The 15,000-nt window shown below is 38.1% G+C and overlaps 1 protein-coding gene across 4 annotated transcripts in view; it reads right to left on the bottom strand.

Moving 5' to 3' along the window:
- The window catches only part of LOC115211627 (prolyl 3-hydroxylase 1), a 201,578-nt gene that overhangs the window by 181,085 nt on the left and 5,493 nt on the right, over positions 1-15,000 (bottom strand). For 3 of the 4 annotated variants that reach the window (XM_029780247.2, XM_029780250.2, XM_029780249.2), the window contains exon 2: positions 3,704-3,787. The exons of the other annotated variant lie outside the window; for it this stretch is intronic. In XM_029780247.2, the coding sequence (XP_029636107.1) occupies positions 3,704-3,787 (84 nt within the window). The remainder of the gene's footprint in view (positions 1-3,703; positions 3,788-15,000) is intronic. 4 annotated transcript variants of the gene reach the window in all.

Genomic DNA, 15,000 nt, shown 5'->3' with positions numbered 1-15,000 from the left:
TCAAAGGTTTTGTCCAAATCAACAAATGCTGGGTGTAGGGGCTTACTCCAAGATCTGTTCCCTTAGCTTGCAGATGTCTTACTTGGAATATGGTATTAGTGGTATCTTTTTCTGGAACACAGCCAAACTGTATCCTATCCAGGTTAATTTTGTTCCTAATCATTTTCGCAATAACCCTTAACAAAACATTTGTAACTGTACCCAAAAGTATGATACCACTGTAGTTTCCTCTCTCTAATGCATCACCTATGTCCTTGTAGCAGTTTACAATGATACTGTAGCATCAATCACTGAAATTGAACCCTACCTATTTTACCTGATTTACTTCTTGAGGGGCTAACCAGTACCAAACTTAACAGGTGTTTTAAGCATCTCAGCAATTATCCTTAATGGACCAGTTGTTTTCCCTACCTTCATATTCTTAATACCCCTATCTTCATATTCTTAATACCCCTATCTTCTATACAGCTGTCAACTGAAAGATAGAGGTCTACCTTTGTGAAATAAGTGCTTGATATGACAATATTAGACTCTGTCTCTGTTCATATAATTGCCAAAAAAAAAACACTTGTTATAAGTATTTCTAGATACACTGAGTAATAGAGATAAGTTTGACAAAAGTTTCTGTTTTAGTACTGGAATGGTAATAAAGTGGGCAAGTTTTATCTCATTATAGGAAACACCAGTTTATACATTATAGGAACCGATTCACTTCTTTTAAACCTTAGATCTATGAAAACTGGCGGAATGGACTTTAAAAATGACTACAGTAGAATTTTGGGTAAATCTGTTAAACTAAAAATCACATTGTCAAGTCACTATAGTATTTCTTTAACTAACATGCTGTTATAAGATTGCAGTATTCCAAACATTATGTTACAAGTTAAAATTCTAAATAAACATGCCAGTGCAAAGAAGAAAAAGTCTGAAAAATTCCACTGAGGTTTGCTCATGCTTCAAAGGAAAAACTAGAGTTTTTAGATTGAAAGGAGTAGAAGATTAAAGGATGATGAATCTCTAGAACCAGAGAAATCTGCATCTCTTGTTAAATTTATTTTATGTTTAGAAGATGTTCATGGAGAACCATGGAGGGATTGCTTCTTACAAATAAGTTGAGTGACACAGTGTGCACTGATCTGAAGGAACACACTTACAAGAAGTCCTGGATTCTTAATTTTAGTGGTGCCAGTACTAGATACTCTGCTGTCAGATTATTGAAAACCAAGAAAATTGAAGAAATCATTAGGAATATACCTTTGATGTTGTTATCTTATTTTGAAACTCTCAGTCAATTTTAAAGCAAAAATAGAGGAGAATTTAACACAAAAAGGATCTTTATTCTCTTTTCCTGATATAATATTCAACCATTGACAGTATTTTCTTTTTGCTTTTGGTTATGTGTCATAGTTTTTTCCCCCCTTTTCTATTCATTGCATCCATTAATTTTATATTTCACTCTTTTATTCTAGCCTGCTCCTATTAGTCCTATCTTTAAATCAACATTTTTCTGGTTCAAGACTCTAGTTTTTCTCAGTAAATAGATCTTCACACTTTTCCTTTACTATAGATGTATTTTCCACATTTCTTTTTAAGTTCCCTAATCATAATTTCCTTGTCAAAGTCCTTTTCGATTTTGAACACCACCATTTAACACAGGCATTTTCAGTAAAATGCATCTCCATGTCTATTTGATACAGCCTTCACTATTCAACACTCTGGCAGGATTTTATCATCTTTTGAAGTTTTGGTTTCAATAACATATTTGGTCACCAGTAGCATGGTTTTCATCAGCATAATTGCTCACTTTAAACTTAAATGCTATTCTTAATCTCCTCACTTGTCTGTCTTCCATGAAACTCTGTATGAAATTTAGTTTAATCACGATACTAGTTGTCATGGTTAGAAGCAGAAGCAATGCAGAAAACATTAGAAAATGTGAAGTATGAGTCAGAGATAGTCTTGGCATGGGCAATTAGTGCAAGAATGCACTCCTGAATTACTTAGAACATAGTCCAAATGAACACATAATTCTGGGAGACTGGTTACCTGCTCTGGAATTCACAACAATCAGTGATTTTCATACTGAAAGAAAGGATTTCGTGGAAGCTGAGGCCAGTAAGAAAAATGAGGAGAGCACTGATGTCTAAAGCAAGGAGTTATGGTGATGAAGATTTTGTTACTGGTGACCAAATTTATTATAAAACCTATAAAGGATGGCATGGTCCTGTAAAGGAATTGGTCAAAGAACATTCGATTAATTAATTATGGAGGAGTACTTTGCAGAATGTGTCCATGTCAAATGATGGTGTACATGAACAAAAAGGATTCTGGCAAGGAAGTTGTGATGGAAGAACCTAAAAGAAGCATGAAAAATACAACTGCAGTGAATGAGGAAGAATGTGAAAAATATATCTTTTCTCGTTAGACAGTTCTGAATCAGAACAAAGTTGATTTGAAAGATAAGACTGAATAACCAGGTAGAAATATAAAATGAATGTGTGTAAGAAATGGAAAAGAGAAAATAAACTATGGCAACACACCCAAAGGCAAAAGTGAAATAGTAACTGGTTGAATATAATACCAAGAAAAGAGAAAGATTCTTTGTGTGTTAACTTGAAACATGTGCATCAATGAGGAGTGGTAACTCAGAAAACTGTTTAAGTAGAGAAGCATGAGAGAAGAAGCTGGTGCTACGCATAAGGAATGAGATATGAGGAATCACGATATATATGATGTACATGAATGTGTAAGAAAACTACATTAACACAGTGGGTAATTGCTGAAAAACACAAAGATAATAATAAGGGGCGGATGAAGTCCCATCTTGTTGCACATGGTTATGAGGAAGAGTCAAGTGATCTGAAAGCAGACTCTCCAACATGCAACTGTGAAGCCAGGCAATTAATAATGTTAACTGCATGTTATGAATAGGCAAGTGCAGACTCTTGATTTCACCTGAGAATTTTTGCAAAGTGATAATGCTAAAGAGAGAATTGTTCCTTCAGTTAATTTCTGATGTGTGTTTGAAGTCACAGATGTAGAAACTGAAGAGATGCACCTGTAGGTTGAATGATGCAGTTTGGTAATGGTATAAGAAAGTCACTCAAGATTAGACTGAACCAGGAAGAATAGTAAATGCTTAATGGCAATGATTTATTTCTCTGGCATTATTACTAGTAGAAAACTGATGGATATTCTGGCAATGTATATTGGTGCTTTTGTGTTCTGTAGAAATGAAGTATTTGACAAGGATGTGATTGCAATATTGAAAAAGAAATTTAACCCTTTAGCATTCAGATTTCTCTAACAAATGTAATGCTTATTTATTGAATTAATCATGTATTATCATGTAGCTTTGAGATTTTGATGATGTGATTGCTTATTTTTAGAATAAAATAACAGCATAGGTGTGTTAATTTGAACATAATCCAGATACAGCCAAATAGAATGCTAAAGGGTTAATGTAAAATCTAATAAGAGTCGAAACTCAAGCATTTGAATGTTAATCATTCCAAGAAAACTGTAGACCAAGAAATACATATATTCATATCTCCTATAGAAATAAAGAAAAGATCATGACAAACGACAGACAAAGTGACAGACAAGAGAGGGCCATTGATGCCTTACTTTCACCAGTAACATTATACAGTGAAGGGAAAAAAATGAATGAGAGATAGATGGAAGTGCTTTTGGTTTTCCAAACCTTATATGTACAAGTTTCTTTCATCTGGTGGGTAGGACAATATGGTTGCAAAGTAGGCGTGGTATAATAATTGATTTTTGTGGCCTACAAAGAAATATATTTATGGACAATTTAATTGAAAAGGTGAAAATAATTAGCTTCTAGAGAAAAAAGAAATAGACCAAAGAGGAGGAAACATTCAACTGTTTAGCATTTAAACCAGCCATATATTTGACCCAAATATTCTACCTTGTTTTATGCTTAGACAGGCCAGATTTGGCCTTTCACACATACCCTACTATGTTATTCTGATAATAAACCACCATTGAAATCATGAAGTTATGAGATAATGCAGGATTATTTCAAAACAATGTGAATAAATAAGCATTAAATTTGACAGAGCAATCTGAATGTTACAGGGTTAAGAGATAATACTGGAAAGGAAAATGAGGATAAAGCTATTGTTCTGGTAGAACTGATGACATTAGTGTTATTGAATTCAGGTTAAGTGGTTTAAGTTTAAGTTAGATCTATTCAATGTAAGCAATTAGTCAGTTACTCTGGTTGATTTTTGTCATTGTTTGCATTTATTCATTCATGAAATATAAACACAGGTAACCAGAGATTGGATTTCTATAGCAGCACAGGTTGATTACAAGCCAAATTTAGTGGTTGAAAGTTAGCATTCAAACATATCGCCAACTAAGTAAAAATGTTAATGTTTAACTCTTTAAGCATTTAAACTGGCCGCATCCAGCCCAAATATTCAATTGGTTTTATGTTTGAACCAGCCAGTTCTGACCTCTTACACCTATCCTACAATGTCATTCTAAAACTATACAATAACATCATTGAAATTTCAAAGCTGCAAGATGATACAGAATTAATCCATAAAACAATGTGAATAAATAAGTATTACATATGACAGAATAATCTGAATACTAAAGTATTAGTTTTCTAGATAAAGAAGGATGTTGCTCTTTGGTATTTGTATAAATTTTTCATTGATAGTGGATGAACATATACATATGTCAAAATCTCAGAAGTTAGTATACATACATTTCCCTACATACATAAATAAACACGCACACATATACCGTATTTGATGACACATGACACACATTTTTTTCAAAAATAAAATGTCTCAAAAATATTACCCCAGGTCCTTTTTGTGAAATTGAGCACATATTACATGCTTTAATGCACTAAAAAAAATTTTTACCTGTATATGTGTTGTTGAAATTGGAGTGCAAATAATAAGCTTATGCATCTTTTATGCTGTTAATTACAGTAATTAAACTTCAACATACAAATATTTACATATACATATATGTTTAAATGTGTGTATATAAATATAGGCATACATACATAAATAAATACAAACATACAGAAAAGAGTGCTTATATAGACATGCATACATGTTTACACAAACATATATATGAATATCAATACATACATACATTTCAATACAGGTTGGGCTCCAAGTAACTGGGGTTAATATAAATTTTTTTAATACCTTTAATATCCGTTTCAAATTTTGGCACAAGGCCAGTAACTCCAGGAAGTGAGTAAGTCAATTGCATTGACCCCAGTGCTCAACTGGTACTTATTTTATTGACCCTGAAAGGATTAAAGGCAACTGACCCTTAGCTATATATGAACTCAGAATGTAAAGTCAGAAGAAATGTTGCTAGGCATAGGAGTGACTGTGTGGTAAGTAGCTTGCTTACCAGCCACATGGTTCTGGGTTCAGTCCCACTGTGTGGCACCTTGGCCAAGTGTCTTCTACTATAGCCTCAGGCCGACCAAAGCCTTGTGAGTGGATTTGGTAGACGGAAACTGAAAGAAGCCCGTCGTGTATATGTATATATATGTGTGTGTGTGTGTGTGTGTGTGTGTGTATGTGTGTCTGTGTTTGTCCACCCAGCATCGCTTGACAACTGATGCTGGTGTGTTTACATCCCCGTAACTTAGTGGTTCGGTAAAAGAGACCGATAGAATATGTACTAGAATAAGTCCTGGGGTCGATTTGCTCAACTAAAGGCGGTGCTCCAGCATGGCCACAGTCAGATGACTGAAACAACTAAAAGAGTAAAAGAGTGAGCATTTTATCCAATAATTCTGCCAGTTCATCACCTATTGATACTTTTAGTATTAGTTTCAAATTTTGGCACAAGGCCATTGAGTTTGAGGGTGGAGGCAAGTTAATTACATCACCCCAAGTGCTCAGTTGGTACTTATTTTATTGGCCTTCGAGGATGAAAGGTAAAGTCAACCCCAGCAGAATTTGAACTCAGGAGGTAAGGACAGGTGAAATGCTGCTAAGCATCTGTGAACAGCCTGCACAGATAATTTGTTTATAGTGATCAAATGTTTATGCTGTACATTAGCTAACAGTTGCCCTCAAATTGACATTGTTAGTACCGGTGCATGATGTGCCGTGCATCAGATGTCAAAGTGATCACATTCACACACATAATTATATACATCAAAATCAAATTTGATGACTGGTATCCGTGCTAGCGGGATGCTAAGAGCACCATCAGAGCTTGATCATTGATAGAGCGGCTAACTAGTTTCCGTGCCGGTGGCAAGTAAAAGGCACCATTTGAGCATGATCGTTACAAGCATCGCCTTACTGGCACTTGTGCCCCGTGCTAGTGGGATGCTAAGAGCACCATTCGAGCATGATTGTTGCCAGAGTGGCTAACTGGCCTCCGTGCTGGTGGCACGTAAAAGGGCACCATTCGAGCTTGATCATTACCAGTGTCGCCTTACTGGCACTTGTGCCGGTGGTATGTGAAAAAACATTTGAGTGAGGTCGTTGCCTGCACCACCTAACTGGCCCCCATGCTGGTGGCATGTAAAAGCACCCAGCACACTCTCGGAGTGGTTGGCGTTAGGAAGGGCATCAAGCTGTAGAAACTCTGCCAGATCAAGATTGGAGCCTGGTGCAGCCATCTGGTTCACCAGTCCTCAGTCAAATTGTCCAACCCATGCTAGCATGGAAAGCGGTCGTTAAATGATGATGATGATGAAACATGCACGCATTCATAAAATGCAGTTGTGTAGGTTGGGATGAGTATAAGGTAAAAATACGATTAGTAAATAACAAGGACAACAACCAATTAATTTAATTATTCCATTCTTTACCTACATTTCAGTAATACTTCATTGTTAAGAATTACGCATTTAGTTATCTAAGAGTCACCTGTAACAAGGATGAAAGGTCTGTAACACTGGCGGGGTGCAGGTCTCATCCCTTACATTAAATTATTTATCGAAGGAAAAGCCAAGACTTCGAATATCTTCTAACAGCATAAATGTTTTTTATTTCCTGGATTCGCTATATATATATATATATATATCCGACTCGTGGCCGATGCCAGCACCGCCTCGACTGGCTTCCGTGCCGGTGGCACATAAAATACACCAATCTGACCGTGGCCGTTGCCAGCCCCGCCTGGCACCTGTGCAGGTGGCACGTAAAAAGCACCCACTACACTCACGGAGTGGTTGGCGTTAGGAAGGGCATCCAGCTGTAGAAACATTGCCAAATTAGACTGGAGCCTGGTGCAGCCTTCTGGCTTCCCAGAACCCCGGTCGAACCGTCCAACCCATGCTAGCATGGAGAACGGACGTTAAACGACGATGATGATGATGATGATATATTTCCTTCAGGGCAAATCGGTAGCCTAAGAGCTAGTCACTGTAATTAAGTGGTGTGAACCAAATCCTGTCTCATTCCAGCATAGTGTAGCATCGCCACGTGGTGGCAGCTTGGGGGAGCTGTGAGAATGCATCTGTTCTATTCGACTGTCAGCTTCGGGAGAGATTGATACACAGGAAGTTTGGCTGCTGCTTGTTCTCTGCGCATGAGGGAACTTCCAGCAGCCTCCCAGAAGAAATCCAACTCTGCGCATGTGCGCTGGAGGCTTCCAAAATGGTGTCACTACACACCAAAGCTATCACTTCAGAAGACAAATGATGAAACAAATAGTAAGACAATCCACAACTAAGAGCTATTTAATCATCCACAGTAGTATAGGGAAACGGAAATGCAGTACCAAAAGCATATATTCTATCAGCTAAATAAAGATGTGCAAAACATGACAGACGACTGACAGCAACAAAACCAAAGTTACTATTGCCAAACATAGAGATAAATTAATTTATGATGATGCTAAAACTTTTGAATGCAGTTGAGCAATGGATATTAGGATATTAAGAGGCATAAAACATCACAGAAATACAATCAGGTATCAGATCTTAAAACACCCAGCATTAAAATTAACATTTCAAAAAATATAAAGAGAAATCTAGTCTAGACTTTACATAAATATTTACTAATATAAAAACATGTTTGCAATATACTTGCTCAAACACCTACCCACAGATACATATATAATTTTTTCACACCCTCATATATACAAATACATACACACAAACATACTTGATATATATGTGGAGGCACATGGCCTAGTGGTTAGAGCAGCGGACTCACTGTCGAGGGATCGCGGGTTCGAATCTCAGACCAGGCGATGTGTGTGTTTATGAGCAAAACACCTAAGCTCCACGCAGCTCCGGCAGAAGGTAATGGCAAACTTCTGCTGACTCTTTCGCCACAACTTTCTCTCACTCTTTCCTCCTGCATCTTGCAGACCGGCGTCCCATCCAGGTGGGGAACCTATACACCAAGGAAACCGGGAAACAGACCCTTATGGCTTGAGAAGGAACAAACAAACAAACAACTTGATATATATATATATATATATATACTAGCTTAAAAGCCACACTCCTTGCAGAGGGCTAATTAGGCCTGTGGCCCAAAACTAAAGAGAGCTAAATAGCATGACAACAATACATCTATAATGACTATATATGCCCTGGTGATGTTTGATCAGAGGTTAAGAACAGATCACCATCATCGTTTAACATCCGTTTTCCATGCTAACATGGGTTGGACGAATCGACAGGGGTCTGGGAAGCCAGGAGGCTGCGCCAGGCACCAGTCTGATCTGGCAGTGTTTCTACAACTGGATACCTTTCCTAACACCAACCACTCCACGAGTGTAGTGGGTGCTTTTTACGTGCCACCAGCACATGTGAATTAATTTTGTAATGCAGTCATTCTATTGTTCCAGTCCCAATTTGAATTCCAACTGTTGGCCAATTTGTCCCAAAGTCTTTATTACAATGTAAAATTAATGAAGCTAATGTTATTTATTTCCTCCTTGATCTCTGACATCATCTGACAAACGCCAACCAAGATGGCATGAATCAGCCAAGCTTTACCTGCTAGAAATAACAACCCAAATGCTTTTAAAAAAGATCCCAATGCTGGATGTTCAAGAACGAAATGAAAGAACGAAATGTGGATTATACTCGAGGATTTTCGGTATTTAGCATTTGTGTTGTTGTGCACACAATCATGTTCCCTGCTGATCAGTCAGACAGTGATATAGTGGTAGAATGGCACAGTAGTTAAGGGACAGGCTTGGAAAGTTTGGAAAAAAAAGTGGAAGCAGAGAGCATTAGCAAGTAGTTAGAAGGGAAGTTAAGGGAAGAAAGAGAAAGGAAGAAATTTGCACATTCTGCAACAAAAGGTGTGAAGTGTTCTAAATTACAAGATAGTGCAGAAAAAAATCCAGATGTCACTGAAGCGGAATATATCCAAAATTATGCAGGCACACTTACTCTTAGTGCTGATAACAAGAAAGAAAAACGAAAGTGGTATTTTGAGGGGTTGTTGAATGCATGGAATTAGAGAGCTCACTTTGACTCAAAAAAAGAGACCAACAATTCAAGTTCAAAACGGTTTGGTAAAGTGGTTAAAAAATATGACAGGAGTGAAAGCTACTTGGCCAACAATAGTCACTAAGACGCTCGTAATATCTGGTTTTGTAGGATACATGGTAGTCACCTGAATAATCAGGTAATACAGGAAAGTGTTAAACCCAATGACTGGTACACCAGTACCATTCTAAACTACTACAAGGGTAAAGAAGATGCATTAGAGCTGTCAAACTCGTGAAACTAAGTCAATAAAATAATATTGCAAAATTCCGGTTTCTTTTGGGTACCCCTTCGTATGCCGGTGATGTCACTCTCAGAGCCGACTCTATTGAAGAATTTTAGTGAAATTCCAGGCATTGAAGTATAACCTAGAATTGATAAGTCTCAAAGTAGCTAAGACCAAGATATCTGTAGTAGAAAAGACAGTAGGATTTTGGTAATGTTAGGGAAATAATCTTTCTTGTATGCAGTAAAGGAGTGAGTAGAAACTCCAGAAGCTGTACCTAGTGTAAGCTATGAACACACTAGAGGTGTAGTGAAATAATAGACAAGCTAACACAGAAAGCAGGCTTTGTGGTAGATGCATTAGGTTAATAAGCACAGAGACCACTCAAGAAATAAATTCTCTAAAATGTCTGGATGATTCACCAAAAAAAATTGATAGCTTCCAGTTACTATGTGATATACTTCACAATGAAAGTGGTTATAACCAAAAGTATAGTAGTTTAAGTATGAATAGATTAGAAAAACACTATAGTAATACTATTTCTGCTGCCAACAAAAGCCTTTTCCCTCAGAGTGAAGACAGATTGTATGATACTTGTGTTCTGACTGCAATGCTGCATGATAGTAAGATACAGACTTTGAATGCTGAAGATCTGTGAAGGCTAGGAAAATATGAAGCAAGCATGTTCCAATGGATATGTAACATCAATGTGTATAAACACCAGAGTACAAATGAGTTGAGAGAAAAACTAGTTATATGGGAATTCAGATATAATATGCAAGAGAGAAGGCAGTGTTGGTATGGGCATATGATGCATATGGAGGAAGACTGCTGTGTAATGTGTCATGTGCTTCAAATTAATAACCTCATGGAAGACTCAGAATGAAATGGTGAAAGCTGCATTAAAGAAGCTATATTTTGCAGAGATGAAAAAGGACTTGATTCGAGCTTTGGTGTTGGAGAAGACTTTTACGGATTCCATGGACAATGAGGCTTACCAATGGAAAAGTTCTTAAGCAGATAAGGCCGACAATGTCGCTAGAAGCTAGGATCACCAAGCATAGATTGGCATATTTTGGTCATATTATGAGGAGAAAATCCCTGGAGAAGGACATCATACTTGGAATGGTCAGTGGCAAGAGAGGAAGAGGCCGACCAAGAACCCACTGGCTTGACACCATCAAGAGTGATACCGGAATGGACATAGCCAATCTGAAAGAAGCGGCCCAGGATAGAACTGACTGGAGGACACTGATCCAACGAGTGACTGAGAGTCGACTTCGACTGAGTGGATAGAGAGAGAAAAAGGACCACACTGATTGGTAATATTCAGTGCAGCAAGCTGGCAGAAACGTTAGCACATTGAACAAAATGCTTAGCTGTATTTTGTCAGTCTTTATGCTCTGAGTTCAAATTCCGCTGAGGTCAACTTTGCCTTTCATCCTTTCAGGGTCATCCTTTCGGGGAGCAAAAACACTAAAAGTGCATGAGGAACAGATTCTCTCAAATGAGAGCTTCCGTTACCTTGGTGATCTAATTAGCAGTGGAGAAGGACATTCTGAAAGTTTAACAGCCAGAAGAAGAACAAGATGGAGAAAGTTCAAGGAACTATTACTTCTATTGGTAACAAAAAATGGTTTCTCTCTCAAAGTGAAAAGTAGACTGTATGATCTGATGTACAAACTGCAATGCTACAAAGTAATAAGATGAGGGCAATGAATATGGAGGACCTGAAAAGACTAGAAAGGAATGAAGCAAGCATACTCTACTTAATGTATAATGTCAGTGTACATAAATGACAAAGTATAAATGTGTTGAGAGAAAAACTTGGTATCAAAGGAATCTTATGCAGTGAAACTGATATGTTGTGTGAAAATAAGAAAACTGCATTGGTATGGGCATGTGATGTATAAGGATCAAGACAGCTGTATAAGGGGCCAACTGCTTACAGTGGATGGAACCTGTGGAAAAGGGGAAACCCAGGAAGATGCGGAACTAAGTAATGAAGACTGATCTCTGGATGTCAAGGAGATAATGACGAGGGACTGAGATGATTGGTGAAATACAGTACTCATTTATGCAAGCATGGCAAAATTGATGTTAAAATGGTGGTAGTGATGAAAATTGGAAGTATGTGTAAGCAAACATCTGGATTCTGTGCCCAATATGTCCCTGTTAAGTCTAAACTTACTGTCTCCCAATCATCTCCATGACTCATTATGATTCAATTCCCACCCTCATATTATCACTCTCTTATTTACTCTATAAATCCTGCTGTTGTAATTCATGAAAACAGAACTCAATACTGCATCTTGTATCACACCCTTCCTGTACTTCCTGTCCTCTTTCTTGAGTCACTTCCTATGGGTACCCAAGTTTCATTTTTACCATTGATCATCTTCACCCCTTATTTACTGCTGACTGCCTCAACTCCAAATTCTATCACTCACTCACTCTACAACACACCCACATACACATATGCACACACCCACAATATTTACCCACCCTTCCAGATCCTTCTATTCCCATGCTCTCTTCCATTCACTTTCTTGAACATCTTACCTTGATAGTACACTCTGGCTCCTTGTCACCATCATCTTTACCTCCCTTCTGACACCACTTCATCTACCCCCACCCATAAATAACATAGGGGTAGCCCTGAATCTCCTCCTACTCAACCCACCCCACTACACTTCCAATCATTCTGTGACTCTCTCACTAATCCTTTAACACTAGTCTTTCTTGTTTTCTTTCATTTGTAAGGGCTCTTTACAATGCAATTTCATAGTGATAGAGCCAGGAAAAAGCATGCAACACACCCTGTTAAGTAGCTGGCATTGGGAAGGGCATCCAGTAATAGAAACTATACCAAAACTGAGGCATAACAGCAAGACATGGTTCTCCAGCCAGTTGGATCCCATCAAACCACCCAATCCATGCCAGCATGAAGAGTGAATGTAAAATGATGATGATGATGGTGTGTGTGTGTGTGTGTGTGTGTGCACGCGTGCGCATGCACATACATATCATGAGCCATTCAAGAATTTTGACCGGGAGATCTCCATTTCCAGCGGCTTTGAGGGCCACCTCCCAGTGGTGTCAGGCATCAATGAAGAGCCCTTGACTACAAGACGACCAAAGTTGTTTTTTTTCCCAAGGTCTGGGGTCTCCCACCCCTAAGCCCTAGACCATCACCTAATCACCCCTACCCATCTTGTTGCTTAACAACTACATATCATCATACTGAAACTTCTTTCAACATCTCACTTAAAGTCATTGCTCTTTCTCTCTCTCTCTCTCTCTCTCTCTCTCTCTCTGCCCTATTTTCCTTTTAATTTATGGAGGATCTTTAGCCTTCTGAGTCACTGGTGCTGGAACCTCAACAAAATGTATTTTGTACATGGTTGGCAAATCATGTAGCTACAACATAGAGTTGAGATGACTCTTTAGTCTTTCCAAGGGTCTTCACAACCTTTCAAGTGCTGATACTGTGAGAAAATGCAGGCAGTACACACTGTAAAGTATCTGGTATTAGGAAAGGTACAGTGGAATCCCAGGCATTTTATATAATAGATGTGCAGAGTAAAAACACTAAAAGTGCACGAGGAACAGATTCTCTCAAATGTCCAGAAGGGTCCCAAAAAATAGCTGAGAGCTTCCGTTACCTTGGTGATCTAATTAGCAGTGGAGAAGGACATTCTGAAACCATGCCAAATAGGTATTTGAGCATAATATGATTGTTTGTCATCATCATTATTCTGTATCTGCTTTCCATGTCAATAAGGGTTGGATAGGTCATTATAGTCTAAATCATTTCTTACTGGAGGTCATTGCTTCTATAGACTGATGCTCAGACATATCATTTGGTTTGGCTTCTATGGTTGGATGTGGAGGCACGTGGTTTAGTGGTGAGGGTGTCAGCATCATGATCATAAGATTGTGGTTTCAATTCCTGGACCAGGCGATGCGTTATGTTCTTGAGCAAAGCACTTCATTTCACATTGCTCCAGTCCACTCAGCTGGCACAAATGAGTAACGCTGCGATGGACTGGCATCCCATCCAGCTGGGGAACACATATGCCATAGAAACCGGGCCCATGAGCCTGGCTAGGCTTTAAAAGGGCGCATTTATTTATTATTTATTCTATGGTTGGCTGCCCTACCTATCACCAAACAATTTACAGAGTATATCAGGTGCATTTTCACATGGCACCGACACTAGAGCCCTTAGTGAGACAAGACTTAAGATAGCTCACAAACCTACACTTTCTCTGCTCATTCGCCAACCACTTTATATCATGTACTGAATGCATTTCTATGACATCAGTATCAAAGAAGTTGTCTTTCTTGCCACTCACCCATCACCTATTCTTAACTTATCTCCCACTGTTACCTTTGCCAACTTCTGTTATAGCCAATCACTCCCCTCTTCACTCAACTCCAAATAACAGTCTTTTACAATGATCCTCCTCATCTCATTATTCCATCTTCAAATACCCTCCTTGGCCATCTAAGCAAATGTACATGTCCTAGGTTATTGAGTACCGTAAATCCTCGAGTATAGTCCACCCTTGAGTATAATACACAGTGGATTTTTAAGGGACAGTACCTCTGAAAAACCTAAACCTTGTGTATAATACGCACCCCTTCTCTAACTTGAGTCAAGAAGGTCTATATAACATCCTTGGTTTGTAAAAATGTATATGGTAACGTCCTTTATTATTATTGTATATATAACATAATGCAAACGTGTAGCTTTTTTGGGTATTTTGTTTGCAGAAAATAAAGAAATAACAGTAATAATGTTTAATAAATGTTGCTTACTGCAAGTTATGGATGATTCTTTTTATGACTTCATTGCTATCAGGCTTAGCTTAAGGTATTTTCGCGTCTGACATCACAAAATGCGTCTGAATAAACATTGCCGGACAGCAAATAGAGACTCGGGCATTGCTTAGAAAATAATTTTCATTTTTAACCTCGTATATAGTAAGCATTAGGGATTTTGACCTTTAAATTTTGGGAAAAAATGTGGATTATACTCAAGGATTTACGGTACACTTTACACTTACATTTTCGTTTCCCTTACCTATTTCTGACCCCACCTATTTAGTCTACATGTCTTAGGTTACTGAGTATTTTCTACATTTCCTGTGTTGGTGCTAGGATGGGAAATCATAAAATTGTGCTCCTGCCAGAGTGACTGGTGAGCAAGACACCTTCTCTAGTGTTGGTACCTGTCATGTCTCTGTATAAACACACACACATGTGCATATATATAATATGATGTAGTTTA

This window comes from Octopus sinensis, linkage group LG5 (genome assembly GCF_006345805.1).
Source record: "Octopus sinensis linkage group LG5, ASM634580v1, whole genome shotgun sequence".
Taxonomy (NCBI): domain Eukaryota; kingdom Metazoa; phylum Mollusca; class Cephalopoda; order Octopoda; family Octopodidae; genus Octopus; species Octopus sinensis.
The sequence above is the reverse complement of the archived record's forward strand: the minus strand, read 5'-3'. Positions and strand labels throughout refer to the sequence as shown.